The following is a 20,021-nucleotide window of genomic DNA, read 5'->3' on the forward strand; positions in this document are numbered from 1 at the left end:
TGAAAAAATGAAGACTTATCTTACAAGTAGAATTTTGTTTTGTGGGTTGGAGTAGGGATGTAAGCAAGTAGTCGATACAGAGGCAGCAAAGGGTGGGGGGATGCAAGTAGTCGACTACTTGTTCACTCCTATCCTGATTTCTTCCCTCAGCTCTCAAGTATGCAGCATTTAATACAGATAGTAAAAATATGAAGAGGAATAAATCTTGACTGAACTTTACCTTCCAGATAAACTTGTTTTATATTCTGCAGCTCTGCAGTTGTTCTGGAGGCAAGAATTTCCGTCAGCACTTTCTCATTGGTCCCTGCTCCCTATGTTGAAGAGCACAAATACATAGCAACGAATATAGTAACCAAGAGAATGATAATTATTTCTTCAGTGAATCCAACAGCAATGTTCTACCTTGCAAACTCCGGAGGGGGAACGCACAGTTTTCTTTCTACTAGCTGTGTACTTTTTTTTTTTTTTTTAAAGGCAGATTTTAATGTTTGGGTTGACTTTAGATGGGGATTGACTGACAGCTCCATGAAAACCATGTATGTCTATGACTTAATAAGCTTAGTCTTCAAGCACACCAAGCTCTATTACATTTAGGTAACATGATCTGTAACAACAGTCAAGTTGAAATGATGTAACCATGCTTTCTTGGCAACTCCCTGGTACTCTCCTTGGCTTACAGCATTTCACTAGATCACAAGCATACAGAGTCAACCTATCATCTGAATTACACTACATTTACAAACAACCTTTTACCATGAATACACATTTTTTAAATAATAGCCTACTCTGGCACTCATGCATTTTAATTCAACGTCTATGAATTACAATGTGCACAACAGTCCTGTTCCACTCCTGGAAAGAGAATAGTCACAAAAGCCAAGATAACACCTTATTTATGCAAGCTTGGATGAGCTTTGCCTGAAGGGGATTCAAAATGAATGTTAACCAGCCCTAGCTCAAAATGGTTTTCTTCTGTCAAGAAGCAGTCGGTCATGTGGCTCCGGCAAGCACTTAAAATTCCTCCAAAATGAGAGAATTCTATGCACAAGTTACTTATAAATGTATCTCAAAACAAAGCCCATGAGGTTATGCATCATCGTTCAAATGCATGCATGGGCAAAGATGTGGTGACAGTGTCACCATGCCTGACTTTTAGCCACCTACGAAAACAAGTGATTCACAAAACCTGACTTAAGCACTAAGGCTGCCTTATGAATGGGGAAACAGGTGCCTCAAACTAGGATCCCCAAAAGCTAGCAGCTGCCCACCCAAGCAGCCAAGCAGATGCCAATGCGAGTGGTGGATGCTAAGCCGCATCCCATGCTGCACTCAGCATGATGTCTGAGCCTCACCTCTTTCTGCTTGTGATTCTGACCTGCAAACCCTTTCTTGGCATTAGGTACCCACACTGTTTTCATAAGAAGTAGTTCCCTTATCACTTTTAACCCAGAGGTGAGGGCCCAGAATATAGGAAGCCTCCAACTCCCTCTGCCACCTGAGGTGTGGGTGGGTGGGGGTAAGAATCTGAATAAGGGTCTGCTACCTCTTCAGTGAGTTCACTAGCCAGTGAGCTCTGGGATACTCTGACATTGAGCTTGTTGAAGCTGTTCTATTGTGGATAAATAAAAACAGTCACTGGAGCAGGATGACTGGATCCTCAGTCTCTTATATAGGTGCCCTGACTACCAGACTACAGAGAAGGCACACTTCTGAAATTGACACCACCTCTTCCTCCCAACCCCATCATTTATCCACAGCTTCAACGTGCAAGAATGAGAGAACCCTCCTATCACTCATCAGATTATTTTACAAGCCAGTAGTTATGATATTCACTGTACAATTCAAATCTTCTCTCATCATTAGGCATATAGCACACTTGAATTGGGGGTGGGGTGGATCATCACATTGCAGGGAAGCGTTCTAACTACAGGCAGTCCCCGAATTACGCGGATCCGACTTATGTCGGATCCGCACTTACGAACGGAGCTCTCTCGCCCCGGAGCTCACAGGCAGCAGGACCGCCCAGAGCGCAGCGGTCCCGCCACCTCAACCTCCGGGGCGAGAAAAGCTGCTCCGGGTGCCCCTGGTCTGCTGGGGACCGTCTCCAGCAGACCAGGGACACCTGGAGCAAAGCCGGGGAGGCAGAGGGGTCCCGCGCCTCTGAGGCTTTGCTCTGGCAAAGCCGGGGAGGCGCGGGACTCCGTCGCCGCTGCGGCTTTGCTCCCCGTGTCCCTGGTCTGCTGGGGGGGGGGAATGCAGCTAGTGCCCCTCCCCCCCAGCAGACCAGGGAGACGTGGAGCAAAGCCCCGGGCCTGTGGTAGAGCAGGTGGGGCGCTGCCGGTTGGTCCCGCAGCACCGCTCCTTGGCGCTACTGGGCCAACCCGGCAGCACCCCAGCTGCTCTGCCCCAGGAGTCCTGATTCAGCCGCTGCTGATCAGTTTCAGCAGCAGCTGAATCAGGACACCTGGGGCAGAGCAGCTGGGGTGATGCTGGGTTGGTCCAGTAGCGCCGAGGAGCGGTGGCGCTACTGGACCAACCCAGCAGCACCCCAGCTGCTCTGCCCCAGGCGTCCCCAAGTCAGCCGCTGCTGAAACTGACCAGTGGCTGACTACAGGAAGCCCCTGCCCTGGGGCTTCCTGGAATCAGCCGCTGATCAGTTTCAGCAGCAGCTGACTTGGGGATGCCTGGGGTTCTTAAGTTGAATCTGTATGTAAGTCAGAACTGGCGTCCAGATTCAGCCGCTGTTGAAACTGATCAGTTTCAGCAGCGGCTGAATCTGGAGGCCAGTTCCGACTTACATACAGATTCAACTTAAGAACAAACCTACAGTCCCTATCTTGTACGTAACCCGGGGAATGCCTGTACTGGCCTAAAGGTTACCAAAGGGAAGTCCTCCACCCTTGCCCCCTGGACTACTTTATGAGCTCACCTATGTGCGCCTAATGTGGTAAGTGAGCTCTGAGCATGTTTACCAGGTCAGAACCTGCAAGCAAGTTAGGCGAAGAAGCACTTGCCTTCCCCCAGTTCAGACATAGCATTGGAGCTTAGAGTGAAGCAGCTGTGCATACGTTTGGCGGCAGAAATATCAGCGCCCACTGAAATTTTATTGCAAATTTTTTGATGCTAAACAAGTTTATTTGCCCATAGGTCTTGGTAGCATGTGAGAAGAGGTTTGGCAAATTTCAATGAGGCCTGATTCTGGGTTTTAGGCACCTAAAGTGGCAGTTGGGTATCTACATCTTTTTATTAACCTCCCCTACCTTTAAAAAAAAATGTTAACAGCTTTAATATATTTATTCTATTTTAAAACTGAGGGTTAGAGTGAAAAGAAAAACAACTGCTTCACTATTCATCCCTGTTCACCTCCTACTCCCCATTCAGCTAATTTTTCCTTGCTTTTTAGAAATCATGTAGGGGAGGGGAGACACCGAGGAGGGGGGTCCTCCTCTCTTTTTCCTCATTTCCTCTCCTCTTCTGGCTTCTACTTGTTTCTATTTTCAGTATCCCTTCTCCTTCCCTCTCCTAATACTATTTTAGAGGTATTACAAAAAATCCCAGACTCCAAACTCAGTATTTGGTTAGGATACTATACTCAGCAAGAAAAGGTCCTTGGAAAAGCAGTTTACATAGCTAACCTATTAACAAATGTGTTAACAGAGGTCTTGGGAGTTTACATATCCAGGTCATTGGCCAAGCACTAGACAGTACCATGTCGTGTTCAGCATTCTCTGGTTTAATTAGTAAGTTCTAGAAACAACAGAGACACATCCATTTTCTCATCACTGGCCTTCAAGGTCAATGGTATCAGGGACACATAACAATAGTGTTTCAGAAAAGTAGTCTAAGCATACTGAATAACATGCTTATATTATAAGCCCAAAGAGCAACTCCAGCTATATTAATTACGTAGCTGAAGTCAACATACCTCGATTCAAGTTTTTTTTATGTCCTACAGCATGAGGCCGATGGGAGAAAATGCTTTCATCGGCTTCTCTTACTCCGCACAAGAAAAGGAGGACCAGCTGCTGACGGGGGCACCCTCTGAGTTCAATTTAGCAGATCTTACCCAGACCCATAAAATCAAACTCTGGAAGATGGAATCATAGTAGTGCTGATCTTCTGCTAAGTGAAGACATGGTCTTAAAAGCTGTCAGTAACAGAAGTTTGGAAGCCACTGCCCTAACCTTTATCAACTGCCCTGAACAATTTTTTGGTATTGTGTTTCCTAGTATAATGTGGATAACATTATGTTGAAAAATGTGAAAAGGAGTTGGGTTCTTTAACAAAAAAAAAACCCCACACAAAACAAAAAACACACACAACCCCACTACTCTGGAAGTAACTGCTAAGTTAGGCAAGTTTCTTTGAAAATATTGACATTGCTGTAATTCTTGATTTCTAATTTACCTACTGTTGATGAGTTATTAATAAGTCAAGACATGAAAACTCATGCAAGAAATACAAAAGTAATCAGTGTAGCATTTGTTATTAACTTTAATATGAAATTTCTAATAAAAAAAAAGCAGAATCGTCCTTCCATGATTGTAGCTGAAATATTTCAATCAAAGATTTCATTTTCTCTCGCTCATTTTACCTTAAGTGCATACTTCAGTTCATGGGCATCAAAATGTCGCGCTGGTCTCATCAAAGCCACCATCAGGGTTTCAAATTTGCCCGTCAGTTCTGATTTCAGGTCATCAACAAGATCCTAACTCACAGAATAAACAGTACTACAATTAGGAAGGAAGCCATTTCAAAAGGCATGCAAACTAGCTTACAGCTGAGCCACTGCTAGTTTTTTGAGACAGGACAGCAGGGGAGTGAGGGAGAAATTGTGTAGCTGAAAGTATAAAGCAAGACAGAGAATGCACTGGTATTTTGTAATGTAGCAACACATTTTGGTCTGAGAGCTACAGAAAATACTGTGGTCGATCTCACATAGGAATAAATTACTACAGGTTGGACCTCCCTAGACCAGTCCTGGATGAGAGATTTTGCCAGACCAGGTGAGGTCATTTCTGCCCCCCCTGCTGCTGGCCCCCACTCCCGGCTCCTCACCTCCTGCTGGCCCCGCTGCCCTGCCAACTCCTCTGAGCAGCCATCACTGCCCTAGCTTCAAGTCCCACAGGGCAGCTGTGCACATCTCCCAACCTCACTGGGCAGAACCTGCTGTCATGCACTGGACGGCCCACTGGCCCTCCACCGGGACTCTCTTGTCCTGCAACATCCATGCTGGACCATGGATGTTGCCAGACCAGAGAATCCTGGTTAAGAGAGTTTCAAACTGTAGTTTAAAGCAAAAGCAGGATACCAATAGAAGAAAAGTAATGAACTAATCCAACTTCAACAAATGGATATTTATGCATATTAAAGCATACAGATTTTAACAGTTAAATGTTCACACACAACCTTCAACTCAAGTATTTTCATACTAAAAAGCAATGGCTGAAATTTTCAACACTAAGTCTAAATCCTCTACACAGATTAGAAAATCTCTATCTAGTTTAGGAGAAGACTCCATATGCCAGAGACAGATTTTTCCAAATTTCAGCGCAGGATCAGGTCTGGAGCACTGCAGCAGCTTCCAGCAGCCCCTGTGAGCATAGGGTTGAGGCTGGAGCCTTGTGGCAGTCCAGGGCCAGAGTCCCTGCAGGAAACCCCAGGAGCACAGAGCTGGGGCCAGAGCCCCATCTCTATGGCTGCCCCCGGCTGGGCAGGGCCAGAGCCCCAAAGCAGAAGCCAGATCCTGTGCCACCCAGGCAGCCAGCAGTAGCTGGGCAAGAAGCCCAGCCAGATTGAGGGGGTGGGCAATACAGGGCTGCCAGCTGGGGCATCCTGCCAACTGCAGGCGATGTGTTGGGGGCGGTGACAGAAGTCCTCCCTTGGTCCAGCAAATTCTCTCGTTCGGGACCAGTCAGGTGCCGACTATGCCAGACCAGGGAGGTCCAACCTGTACCAATTGTTTGTTCCATTATTTGAATACTGGTTTTCCTAGTACAAGCTTCTGATTTTTAAGAATGCTTGAACATTTATATATCCTAGTTCCCTATAATGCACACAGGGTATTCCTACATGTCTTGCATACTATTACAATGATTTAGGAAATAGAGTCAAGTATCAGAGGGGTAGCCGAGTTAGTCTGAATCTGCAAAAGCGACGAGGAGTCCTGTGGCACCTTATAGACTAACTGAAGTGTAGGAGCATAAGCTTTCGTGGGCAAAGACCCACTTCGTCAGATGCATGACGAAAATAGAATACGAAATAGAGTTTACTATGACTGATAGCTAAACAAAATACAAACCCACTGTGATTGCTATCAGTAGGAGTACGGGGGGGGGGGGTTTAAAAATAAACAAAAAAAAAGAATAATATCTAACTGTACTCTCTATTTGAAATAAAGGTCAAAAAGACAGTTATCCAACTGGGCTAGGATAACAAAATCTCTTCTTTCCATCTTCCAACTAGGTTTTCCTCTCTTTTTGCAAACAGTGGATACTTACAAAATGTGACAAATCAAGGCACTAGAAAGTTCTGTCCACACTAAATCAAGAATCACCTCTGGCATCAAAATATTCATATTCTTTGTATATCGCAGGAAGATCAAACCTCAGAGCATAAAAAGAGTAATAGTAAAGTGAAGATGCTATTTGGACTATACTATGTCAAAAGACTCCACTGAAGGAGCACATGGAAAAGAGAAAGTAATGTCTGTTTGATAATCTAAATGGAATATTCTTATTTCATTGGTGATTAAGATTTTTTTTTTAAAAGTAAAATAGCAGAACTGCATATTCTCATTTAACATTCTACAGACGAGTGGATTCTGCAGTGAGAGTTGATTTTAAAGTACATTTTTTTCTTCCTCTTACCCTGCCAAATAAGGTTTTGAAAGCAGCTGCAATTTGTTGGCGCTGAGCATTGCTTCTGCCTGTAAGGATCTTCACAATGGCGTCTTCATCAGTACCTGAAGTTATATGAAGAGGGGAGAAGAAAGAACATGCAAAGGTATAAAAAACTTTTCTAAAAACCTAATGGTGTGAACTTTGAAAGGACCGAATGCCAAGAAGAGGCACTAAATCAGATAGGAAGCAGACAACAGTTTAATTAAGTAGCCACAATGATGAAAATTTCAGTATACCTCACACCATCCCATTACGTTTTGACACACTGGTCTGAGAATCAAATGGATAGTGTTCTGACATACTACTCTCCGGCAGGACACCACTGCAGAATCCTACAGAATTAATCTGGGCTCTTATTATATTTAAAATGCAGAGGTGCAGCAATCAGCACAAGCCTGGACAGCTTGGTCCTGGCTCATGCTTAGTCCAGCAGCCTCACCAGCCCTATCCACTGTGCACAGGGGTTGCTTTGCGGCAACAGCCTGTCTGTCGGAGGGAAAGGGGCAGCTCCCCACTGGGACCACTGCAGACAGGGGCTGCTTTGCAGCCATGTCCCCTATCCACTCGTTACCTCCGATAGAGGAAGCAGGGCAGGAGCAGGCAGCATCCTGGAGATGGTGCTGAGGGGAAACCGGCTTTTAAGCCACCTGCCCCCAACACCGGTCCCTGTCCCAGCCTTTGCTGCCTCATATAGAGGCAGCAAGGGGGGGGGGGGGGTACCACAGAGAGCACAGGGAAAGTAGAGACTGCTTGAGTCCCTGCTAGTCCAGTACTCCCTGTGTCACTTCTGCTTTTGAAATGTACATTTCAAAAGCAAAAGCACCCACAGTGGGAACCTGCTCAAGCCTCTGCCTCCACGGCCCTCCACAAAGCCCATGCCGGGATGAACCAGCTAAAGCTGGTTCCCCCCCGCAACAGCGCCTGCTCCTTCTCCCCCCCCCCCCCCCCCCACCTCTCTCTGATAGAGTGCTCACATAATTTTGTCCTGCAGGATGGAAGGGGGAAAAAAAAAGAGCTCATATGACAGATTTTAGTCTCACTGCTTAGTAGAATTCCGAAAGGCATGGATTAGAAAAAAAAAAAAAGAGAGAAAAGATTGAAGACCGTCATCTAGATCTCAACCTCTTTCAAATATGGACCTGTCAGAGGCATCAAGCTGGGCCTGAAATCGATTCTGTCAGCATTCTCTGATAGAGGCAGCAAGGGGATGGGGGAAGCGACTAGACCAGTTGCTACTCAACTATCCGATAAGCATTTGCTTAGCAGATAATCGATTAGTCTTATTTTATGTGCAGCAGATGACAAAACTGTTTTCACACTGAGCCATTACTATTCTCGTTAATGATGTAGCATGGTCCTATATGAATCAACTGAGGTACCGAGAGCCTACATACTATGCCTTACCCCGGCTCAGTAAGGCATAGCACTGGCCCTTTGCTCTGCTTATCAACTCAAGGGAGAAGTAGGGCAGAGTTACATGACCCCAAAGTACAGCACCAGGCAAGGGGGCTTCTACATAAGACTCCACACGGGCTATTCTAGTTCTCATTACCCACAAAATCTCCTCATGTGGAAGGGAACAGAGGATGTGCCGTTGCAGAAGGGGCTCAAGTCTCAATTCCGGTACATGCCCTTGGTTTTGAACAAGGGAAGTGGCTGTCATCTCCCTGTGCCAGGCTAGGGGGTGAACTCTCTTAAGAATGGCAGACCCAGAACTGGAACAAACCCTGGCACTTGTGCTTACAGGGTTAGAATTTCATCACGTCACTATTAAAAAAAAATCTCTTATCTTTGTTTGTTTTAGCTAATGTAAAACATCCATGTGCAGCCATTGTGTTGTGTCCGAAAAGGAAAACGAAGAGCTTCCCATCCGGCTGACAGAAATAACTCTCTCTGAGCTCTCATGGCCAAAACTCTTACCCAAGCCTTTCATTGCCTTACGGAGAGCCTCAGCATCACTTCTGGCATCAAAACCGGGAAAGTCTTTCACGGTGCCTCTGGAGAGCTGAAGGAGAAAAATGCTATGAATCAACAGCTGCTGGCTTATAACACCAGTCCCTGGTACATCTGTTCATATTAGGATCCCAGCTGGGACTTGGGAATGAGATTTGAAAGTTAATTTTTTTGCTAGAAATGCTGTTTAGACATTGTAGCAAAAACTGGTTTAAACACAATTCTTGCCAGATAGGTGCTAATGTGGTTTCAATTCAGCGTACACATGAGCTACCAGGGGCATGGGTCCACTTATATGAAAGTGGCTTACAAGACCAGGGCCTTAAACATTAGTACCTGAAAACAACATATTTGCATGGTACCCAGAGCAAACCATACTATTTGTGGCTTTGCATTTATATACAGGACATGTCCTAGAAAAAGGTGTGCATGGAATCCTGGGGACACTTGTATTGTTTTAAAAGAATGGACCCCAGACAGAGCACAAAAGATATATCACTTACCTGGAGAAAAAGGTATAAAAGATATGTCACACAGCACCACATTTTAAAAAGTTTCATGACACTCGACTAGTTGCTTACATCCCTACAGCAGTGTACTAAATAATCCAAGGGCCAGACTTCTCATATCAAATCTCATGACTTTTATTCTAGCCCAGTCTTATTCAATAAGCTTTCTTTACATCCAAAAAAAAAAAATCCTGTAAACATTTAGGCACAGTTCAAAATACCAGCAAAGGCAGGCAAATACAGCAGAAACCCAGGAAATAATTTGCTTATTTCTCATCATCCATATTTTACAAGCCATACAATCACCTGGCTTCTGAGAGGAAGTCCTGACCTCAGCTCAGCAATTTCAATGACTCAGGGGTATTGTTACAAGTTGGTGGAAGTGATTTTGCACACTGGGCGGGAGAGGAAATCAGCCGCAATGGAAAGGAGAAAAAGGAGAACTAGCATGTAAGCAGTAACTAGCATCAATGCACCTTGGAAGCAACGAAGTTTCTCAAACCAAGTCTGTATGATCCTCTAGTGGGAGCATTGCTGCATGTCTTAAGTTTACCAAAGTGCTTCTCAAAGTGTGAGATAAGATTAACAAACAAATTAACCAGTATCATATCAACATTTAAACATATACAGAATCACCTTGTTTAACAGAGGCACTATATTTTTAATTTCTTCCATTCACAACATATACGCAGGATAAGATACTCCCCTTGTAGCATTTAATTTTCCATTTCATACAATGAGCAATGTCTCTACTTCCTGTTAAACTCTTTAGTCTGGCCTCAGGCCCTGACTAGTACCAAACCAGAGAATTTGCTGAACCACGGGAGGTCAATATTGTCTAGCAGCATTATCAACACTTCCGCTGCTTACTGGGCTCTCAGAAGACATTTTGGGGTAAATTAGGGCTAAACAACTGCACAAAACACTGGTGGTGCTAAACGAACTTTATGGAACTTTTGGAAACTTGGCCACACCCAAGGTAAGCGGACATCCAGATAACTAAATGATGCCAGACCATACAGGTTCACCGTGCATAAGCCTTTCAGCATATATTCGTTATCTTTCACATACACACACGCTGGGGGAGAGGGGCGGAGGGAAATCCCTGCTGATCACATTAGCAAACAGAATTTGATTTAGCAAGTCAAACACTGGAGATTAAATAAGACCTCCATCCAGTCACCTTGTCCAGCCCCCTTGCCAATGCATTGTTATTCAACAAAATATCCTCTCATGCTTTACAGTCTAGTTTCAGATAATTCAAGCTATTCCACAGTTCATCAGGTCTCATATTTAGAAAGTGGTTCCTGGTTTCTAGCCTTAGGTATAATTGGATGAGCAAAGGAAACCCTAAGTGGAATATCCTGAACAATTCCTAATTCCCCTTTCAATGGTCCGAAGTTCCTTAGCCATCTTTCAGTCAAGTTACACAAAAAGATACTAAGTATCTTAGATCTAGATTCACTCTCTCCAGCACCTTTCTTTAGTTTTTTGTTAACTAAACAAATCTTTCATAATTCTCTTTCATAATTCTCATTTGCAAAGTGTACCATAGAAAGCCTCTGTATTTACTGAGTTTGCCCCAAAAATCCTGAAATATTTTGGCATAGATGTGAACTAGAAAAACATTCCTAAGTGTCAGGGTTCATTTGCATAGTAAACATTCCACTTTGAAGCAAAGTTGCTATAACCCTGTACTAGCACAGTACGTATCTATTGGTCTTCTAAAATGCACCCTGCCATATAACTCCTATCACAGCCTTTTAGACAGGAGGAGGTTATCCTTCCTCATACCTTGCTTAGACTAGTCTTTGAGGCTGCATCTTCAATAAGAAGTTTCGTACCCATTTCACAGCAACGGTAGAAGCACTAAAAGCCTGGCAATTGCAGCACCCTCATGGGAGGTGTGTTTAAATCCCTACCTCAAAACTGACAGGAGTGGAGACTCAAACCTGAATCTTTCACATCCCAGGTGAATGCTTTAACCATTGGGTGAAATAAGACAAAGCTCCCCAACCAACCACTGAATTTCCCTACCTGCTCACCTCCGCTGTCTTTTGCATGGTTTTGCATACTCTGAGCTCACCTACTGGCTCAGGTCCTGAAAGCCAGGTGGACAAGGGAATGCCTAGTTTGAGAAACACCCTGGCAATTAGGAGTAAGCTAAGGCAATGAGTAACTCTGTGGCAGGACTTTTGGTGGCTTCTACACATTTTCCCTCTTTCCTGCCCTCACCCCACCCTGCCACAGAAATGTAAGCATCTATACAGTTAGGTAGCACCCAAGTAGACATTTTGAAAATATTAGTAATTTCTAAATGCCAGTTTAGATGCCTATTAGGGATGTAAAGAAGCGTGTAATTCGTTAATCATGTAGTCAACAAAATGTGTTGACTACACAATTAGTCAACAGGGGGTAGCACGGCTACCACTCAATCCTACAAGCACTCGTAGTGCAGAGCCACAGTGGGGGGTTGATGCTGGGTCGCAGGACTAAGAGCTTGTGCATGGGCAGACTGGCTCACTCCCGGCTCGCACGGGGATCCAGCATCAACCCCCACCCTGGCACTTAGTGCTTATAGTGCAGAGCCACAGCGAGAGTTGATGCTGGGTCCTGGGACTGAGCCAGCCTGTCAAAAAATTTACTTGTAAGGGGTGGGGAGGAGTGTTGATGTAGTCGATAATGTTAACCAATAAGTACCTACTTGTCAGTTAGTCATTCAGTCGACAATATTATTATGTCCTTAGTGCCTATCTTCCTGTTTAATGCTCTGTTAATCAGTCTACACTGGGGAAGTCTGAAATAGTATTTTGATAGAGGTACTGTTTATTAGAGCATGATGAAATAAAACATATTTTCCATTTAAAGTAACCTGAAGAAATTGAATTGCCTCCTACAGCTTTTAAAAAAAAGGGGGGGGGGGAGTATGGTCTCATTGCTAAAGACAGTTCTGCACAAAGTCAATTGAGTTCTGTAAAGGTAAAAGATCTCTTTCCATGATAAGGGCACACAGCTCCAAGACCACATGTACAGCCTTACAAAGCCACAGATGTAGCTGCAGATATCCATGACTTATTTTTGAGGATACAGATGAGGGTACAAATGTTGTATCCATACAGAGCTCTACTCACATGTGCTTAACTGGACTACGGAGCAGAATCACTATCTTGGAACTATTCCAAACTCCTTCCTGCCTAAGCATTCCAATCCCCTTGGTTTAAAAAAGGTAAAGTTTAGAACAACAGTATTTAGATCAGTAACCATTTCATGTCAATATAATTTATGTAAATCCTGAAGATGCATATTGAGGCTAAAAGCTACTGCTAAAAGTTTCATTAATATAAGATTGGCTCAATGCATAATTGAATAATTCCACAGACTACACACTTGGAAAGTACTCACACATTTGATAACTTGTGTAAATAGTTGGACATTATAGACCAGCATAAAAGTTTTCAGGATTTTCAGAATTGTGGTGTATTTATGTTTGACGCATTTGTATAAACATATAGGGTGATTATTGTTTTGTTTGTTATTCAAACTATCATTTAGCCTCAAATGTTACACACACAACTCCTGATTGAAAATGAAAAAAAATAATAAGAGACTGTAAAAGGCATAAAACTTTCTGGAGGAAAATGGCTGAAAAAGCATTAGAACAGATTAGCAGCCTACAGATCTATCAAAGGAGTTTAGCGTGGTTACTAATAAACCATCTTGTTAGTCTTTAAAGTGCTACATAGTCCTGTATTTTGTTTCAGTGTTGAGAAGTAGTTTTCCACACAAACTAAACGGCAGAATAGAGTACAGGAAAAAAAGACCAAAATTTTCTCCCCTCTTCCCCTTGCTCCAGTGGAAAATGGCTACACCCACTCAGAGCAGAAATATGCAGTACAGAAAACTTGGCTAAACACAAGGAAACTGTGAGAAAAAGTTAGTCTGATGTTTATCTCACATGATTACAATGAGATGTTCTTTCAATGACTTTAGGGTGGGTTTATTAGAGACAGGCCAAACTTTAAAAAAAAAAACCACCAGAGTTTAGAAAAAAGAAAAGGACAGTTTAGAAAGAAAGCTGCCTAGCTTTGGAGAGGTTACAGAAAGCCCACGTCATTCACTCCTGCACTTTTACTATGTTTCCAAGACACTAAAAGGGAACTGTGGTTAAAAACAGCTGCTGCCACAGAAAAACCTGGGCAGTGAGGAACAATTAAAGAAGCACCAGCCAGGAAAGAAAAGTCAGGATGGACTGAAAGCAACAGGCATCAGCATCAGAGTTGGTTAAATGTCCCTCCTGCAGGAATTTGCCACGCAGGCAGCTGCGTTGTAGCTCAGGAAAGCTTATGCTCCAATACTCTAGGCAATGTGCTTGTCTTTCAAGGGGCAGCAGAGAGGAAAGGAAACGGCTAGCCACGCCCTGGTGCACAGCTCCTGCCGGCGGAGCTGTGGCAAAAGCCACCCTGGAGCTAATGAAAGAGCTGGCTGGGACCCGGGTTGCAACAGGCCAGTACCTGTCAGAAAGGTGGGTTCCTTTCAGCCCCGAGCGCCACCAGACCCCTGGCTGTTTTGACCCTTAGGCAACACACAGGGCAGGGTCTCACCTTTGCCATGGCGCCGGTCCTGCGGCTCAGGGGGCAGAGAAGCGAGCGGGCGGGGCTGGCAGAGACAGTGCGCGGCGTCCTTGTCCCGCGGGCAGCTCAGCCTAGTGGAAAAACACGTTATGCGGTGCCCGGGCCAGGAGGGCAGCAGCCGCCAGAGCCCGGCTCCCTCCCACTTCTCCCGAGACTCACGGCGGCTGGAGCGCGGCGAGTTGCGTGCAGCACTGGAGAAGCAGCGGCCCCGCTGTGCCCCAGCCACGCCCGGTGCTCGAGTCACATCCCCCCTTCCTCCCCGCTCCGCCTGCGCCGCTCGCAGCAGCCACGCCCCGGCCCCAAGCGCGCTGCGAGAATCCCCAGCGCCGAGCCCTGGGTTCTCGGCCCTGAGCGCTTTCCACCCTGCGGCCGGAGTAGCCTTGTAGCTGGTGGCGCTGAGGCGAGGCAGGCTGGCCGGCGCGGCAGGGAGCGATGAAAGGCGGGTGTAAAAAAAACCCACCTAAGTAGTCTCAGGTCTTCGCTGGTTTTGCCCCTGAATGAGCTGCTTGGGGAAGCCACGGCCTGGAGGGGAGGAGGGAGGGTGTTTCGCCACTGTTGGCAAGGAGATGGAGGTCAAGCCTTTAAGGAACCCAGCTTTCCTCCCCCTGGCTCGTTTTGTGTTGGCAATGCAGGGCGGCTGGAACTAGGGTGCCCCTGCTGCCACCCGCCCTGGCTTCTCCTTCACAGACAGGATTTGCAGTTTGGTTGAATAATGGCTCTTAGGGTGTGTCTAGACTACAGGGTTTTGTCGACAAAAGTGGACTTTTGTCGACAAAACTAAACCTGTGTCTACACTACCGCTCAGTTCTGTCGACATAACATCGACAGAACTCAGCAGTTTTGTCGATGCTGGTAAACCTCATTTTACGAGGAATAACGCCTTTTGTCGACAGTTCTGTCAACAGAAGGCATTATTGCATCTAAACTGTCCTTTGCGTCTACACTGCCATGTCGACAGTAGACAAAGAGGCAGCTTGCTTTGTCGGCAGAAATGACTGTAGTCTAGACGCTTTTTGTCGACAGAAGCTTTGTCGGCAGTATCTGTCGACAAAAGCCTGTAGTCTAGACGTACCCTTAGGGTTGCCAGGTGGCCAGTTTTGAACAGGACAGTCCAGTATTTCTGTTCAGGAAACAAATTGAGAAAATATTTAGAAAATACCAGACATTTATAAGATGTAATGTAGATTGTGATGTCATGTCAAGCGTGTCCAGTATTTTTGTTAAAACCATCTGGCAACCCTAATGCTTTCCGCAACCACCTGGACCCACTGTTCCACCCACCCACCCCTTAGCCAGCCCAAAATAAGTTTTAAAGAGGGGTTCTAAAAACTTTTTCCCTCTTAAGAACCAAAGCCATAAGACCCGTGCAGGATTAAAAAACACAGAGTTACCCAATCCACACTTCCAGTTCTAATGGGGGAGGAGAGTGGCAGAGAGATGAAAAACATGTTTTAGCCCATTTATACTTCTCAAGGAGACTCACTGGTGATTGCCTTCCCATGATCTGGGAGGCTGCAATTACAGGTTGCCTAGTTTCACTGTAGTTTAAGTACCCCTGAGCTGAAAACACCTTAGCAACAAACTAACATAACCTACTGTTTTTCTGTCCTATTGCTATCATTCCCCCTCTCCTCCTCCAGTAGTGGAAGAACACCTTGAGCAATGTTTACGTGGGAAGAGCTAAAGCCACCTCCTTCTCACACCTAGATTTCCAGTGAATTTAGTTAATGCCCAGGCTCTGATCCCACAGGCCTGCTCCATTCAGGTAGATGCTCTCCCCCACATGCCTTTACAGATCCTCATTCAAGTCATTAGGGCTCAGTGCTGGAATATAGGCCACTGAGAACAGAAGAGTTTGCACAATTACAGCCTGTGTTTGTAAAACACGTTGTGGGATGACAGCTACATTAAGAATGTAGTAAGTGCAAGATGTTGTTTTGTTTCATAATATTGATTAGGGATATAAAAGAGTTATCAATTAATTTAGCCTGCTACTCTCCCCACCCCCCAACAGCTGCCTCTGTATCAGAGGCAGCAAGTGGGAGAGCTGGAGCCAGTGCTGGGGAAACCAGATTAAAAGCCAGTTCCCCCCAGCACCCTCACCATGGTGCCACCTGCTCCCCACCTCAAAGCCCCACAGCTGCCTCCAGCAGCAGCGCAGGGGAGGCTACTTCAAAGCAGCCCCTGCCTGCAGCAGGCCCCGGCTTGCCACAAGCAAAGGCAGCTCCGCATCCCACTCATGCTGGTCCAGCAGCCCCTGACAGTGGAGGGTCCCAGTGGGGAGCTGCAAACCTCGTGCACAGGGTCTGCTGCCATGTTGGCCCGAGCTGGTTGCAAACACAAGCTGCTCCGGCAGCAGCCCCTATCTGCGGGGTTTATAGCTCCCCACACGGAGCCTGGGATCTGTGCGGCTGCCCCCTTTGAAACACCAAAGGGACATTTCAAAGGGGCAGTGCTGGGCAGCCCGGGGTCAGCTGAGGACTCCCCAGCTGACCCAGGGCTCTGCACAGCATTTCAGTGGAACCTGAGATCAACTGGGGGCTCCCCAGCTGACCCTGGGTTCTGGGGAAGTGCCGCCCAGAGCCTGGGATCAGCTGGGGAGTCCCCAGCTGATCCCAGCTTCCGCTGAAATGCTGTGTGGAACCTGGGGCCAGTCTGGGCTCTGTGCAACATGGAGCTGGGGCCAACAGGGGACGCTGAGCCCCCCACCCAGACACTGGGCTTCATGGCTTTGAAATGCATAAGAGGCATTGCTGGGGACTCTTGTACATTTCAAAGCAGGCATACCTGCGGGACTTCCCGCTGGCCCAAAGCTGCATGCAGAGTTCTGCATTCCTCCTTTGAAATGTACAAGAACCCCAGCGGAAGTACCTATCAGCTAGTCAATGGAAATTCCATTGACTACTCAACTAGTCATTTAACTGCCATTTAACATCCTTAGACTGAGCACTTCCTCCCTTATTGATTAATCATGTAGTCAACAGAATTTCTATCAACTACATGATTAGTTTCCTTACATCCCTAATATTGATTAAGGCCATCTAACTTGAACAACCAATTTCTCCAAGTGTTGGGGTAGGACATCTACACATACCTGTGCTTTTCTATGCATCTTTTTCCTGCCTGGGATGCCATAAACAAGAATAAGAACCCTCCATCCAGTAAGCCAGATATAGAGGAGGGAACTCAGGGAAGACATTCACACAAATTATATAGCATAGTGTCTCTCTCACGAGGAGCTGAAATCCTGCTTCCTCAACCACATGGGAATCTAAATGTATTTGCTTTGTGTGAGCTGTAAGAAAAAGCGGAAATTACAACATAGGGAAAAGTTGGCATCATGCCCTTTGCTAAGACAGTGTATGAATGTAAGCTCTTTAAATGTAATTCTTTTTTACTGTAGCAATTTCAATATAATCATGTAAACTGGCTTTATGTATCTGTGTAAACACAGAACAGTAGACTACTGTGGAAGGTGAGTCGGCAATTATGCCTGGTTCTTCTTTTTGCCCAGATGCTACATTAACAGTCAAAGGAAATAAGATAAAGAAATAGAATCAGACTAATGTGTTGCAATGTATTTAGAGAGACGTTTATTATAAGGAGTGTTTTCTTACAGTGAGGAGAAGGGACTCTTTGAAACATGTGACATTCTGAAGAGAGATGAGTGGAAGGGTAGAGGTCAACCTAGAGCCCAGTTCACTTCCACAGAGGCCCAAGCAAGGATTGCCTTTGCAGGATTGGGGCCTAAATGTAAAATGTTTGCTAGTTAGAGCATGTGTCATGTTAGGCCCTGGTTCTTCAATCTTAATTTTGCATTACATGCAGAGTCTCATTGAAGGTAGAACTCTAAATGGGCACAGGAGCATGCACCCATAGAGATCAGATTCCAGATCAGGGTTTCGAATGGCAGTGTTTTCTGCTTTTGAAATTGGTGTTTTCAAAAACATTTCCAAGAGGTCAAGCTGTTTGCTTGTAAACCTAAAGCATTCAGGTCTTACAGTGCACAAGTGTGAAAGACTGGTTTTTTCCCCCCACTTTACATGGGAAAGAACTGTACTTTGGAACCAGGTTTCCAACTTTATGATGAAGGAAAGCCAGAAAATCAACGGGCAATTGGAGCCAAATTTGCAAAATTAACAGAGTTTAAAACCACATCAAATTTGACTGAGGCATGTAAATACAGTACCTATGTAATGGCACACACAAAGAAAGCACAAGGCATATAACTGCGAAAGCATAAGAAAGTAAAATTCAATCAGATCATATTCATTATTCAATAGCATACAGGGGAAGAATAATTAATTGGACAAGGAGCAAGTTGACTCAGTAACCTAAAGTGAGCAATTGGCAAGATGTGTAGAAATCCACTAGTAAAGACATAATCTCACTTTCCTTGATATATGCTATATCAGTAGGCTTACTCACAGGTTTTACAGAGAAAAGATCCAGCCCACCATGATCCAGTGGGATCCTCAGGCAGGCTCCTTGCCTGCTGTGCCCCCACATGCTGCTGGCTCCTGCGGCCCTGTGTGTCTCTGCACCATGCACGCTATGGGGGATGGAGGGACTCTGCACACTGTAAGGTCCTGCAAGCATGGCTCAGGTAGCTCCCATTGGCCAGTTTCTGACCAATGGGAGTTGCAAGATTGTGCTGGGGTGAATGCAATGCAGAGAGCCTCCCCTGCACCCATGGGGCATGTGGTGCAGAGGTGCACGTGGCCCCAGCAGCCAGCTGCTTTGAACAGAGTGCAATGTGTGGCAGAAGCTTCCTCAAGGGTTCCACTGCGTTGCTGGCTGGGAGCAGCCTACATTAAGCGCCTTCTGGGCAGAGCCTGCACCTGGCACTCCACTCCTTCCTCCCAACTCTCTGCCCTAGGTCATAGCTCAAACCCTCTGTACCGGCTTTGCTGGTCACTACTCCCTCTCAGGCCCTGCACCCCGTCCCTCATGTCAAAACCCCCTCCTTCACCCAACTTCGCTCCCAGAGTGCCCCCCTCATCAAAAATTATTGCTCACCTCCATTTTACAGTCAGTTTTGCTGATGCAAAGATTGTCCTATAATGGGAAAATATTCACTGAATTGTAGACACATTTTTCAAATATATTTGTCTAATAAGCTACTCAATGAACACTGTTTGACCAGCACTAAGACAATTCCTCATCTTTGGAAGGACAAAAACCCACTACCAAGCCAACACTCTTCCAGATTTTTTTACTCCAGAGAGACTCTTCCAGACCTAGAATTGTGATGTAGGTTTTGAATGGTTTGCCCTTCAGGTTTTGGCTTACTAGAAAAAAAAATTATTTAAACCAAGTATTCCTGACGTACAGAATTATTCTGAATGGATGAATGTCATCTACTTATCATCATGTACTTTAGAGTCACCATCTTAATCTTTCAAATCACAGTCGAGAATCTTATCTTCTCCCCAGATTTGATTCATGTCATATACACCTTTTCAGTTTTACAGAATATCATGGATAATGAAGTTTTGCTCCACAGATTTCATGTCTCTTGTACTTATTTAATATGCAAACCTATTTCTTGATGCTTCTTTCAAACTTCTAAAGTAGGTATGTGAAACTGTAAGATAAACGGATTTAACTTTAGATTCGAATGTATTAAACTACATAAAATAAACACTAAATTTCTCAAGTTACTTCAACTGCAGCAGCAGCCATTAGAGGGGCTGTAAGGATGGAAAAGATGCCAACAAGTGTGTTCAAATAAGAAAAATAAACTTAATTAAAAATGAATTAAAGAGAGGTGAATATATCCTGCTCCAGCAGGAGTCTGAATGTTATATTATTAATCTATTTGTATTAGCATAGTGCCTAGGAGCCCTCAAACCACAGCCTCTTGTGCTAGATTCTATACAACCACAATACAGAACAAACTTACAATCCGAGTACAGCCAGTCCCCGGGTTACGTACAAGATAGGGACTGTAGGTTTGTTCTTAAGTTGAATTTGTATGTAAGTCGGAACTGGTACATAATGTAGGGGAAACTCTAGCCAAACAT

The 20,021-nt window shown here is 45.1% G+C and overlaps 1 protein-coding gene across 2 annotated transcripts in view; it reads right to left on the reverse strand.

Annotated features, from left to right (window-relative positions):
* Positions 1-14,310, reverse strand: part of ANXA5 (annexin A5) — a 29,482-nt gene extending 15,172 nt beyond the window's left edge. Inside the window, exons 1-6 of one of the 2 annotated variants that reach the window (XM_006125587.4) lie at positions 14,155-14,310; positions 13,966-14,066; positions 8,823-8,907; positions 6,870-6,964; positions 4,595-4,708; positions 221-311 (exon numbers count right to left, since the gene is read on the reverse strand). In XM_006125587.4, the coding sequence (XP_006125649.1) occupies positions 221-311; positions 4,595-4,708; positions 6,870-6,964; positions 8,823-8,907; positions 13,966-13,974 (394 nt within the window). In that variant the 5' untranslated portion in view covers positions 13,975-14,066; positions 14,155-14,310. The other variant, XM_006125588.4, reaches the window with a different exon arrangement.
* Positions 14,311-20,021: the final 5,711 nt, after the last annotated feature.

Source organism: Pelodiscus sinensis, chromosome 5 (genome assembly GCF_049634645.1).
Source record: "Pelodiscus sinensis isolate JC-2024 chromosome 5, ASM4963464v1, whole genome shotgun sequence".
Taxonomy (NCBI): domain Eukaryota; kingdom Metazoa; phylum Chordata; order Testudines; family Trionychidae; genus Pelodiscus; species Pelodiscus sinensis.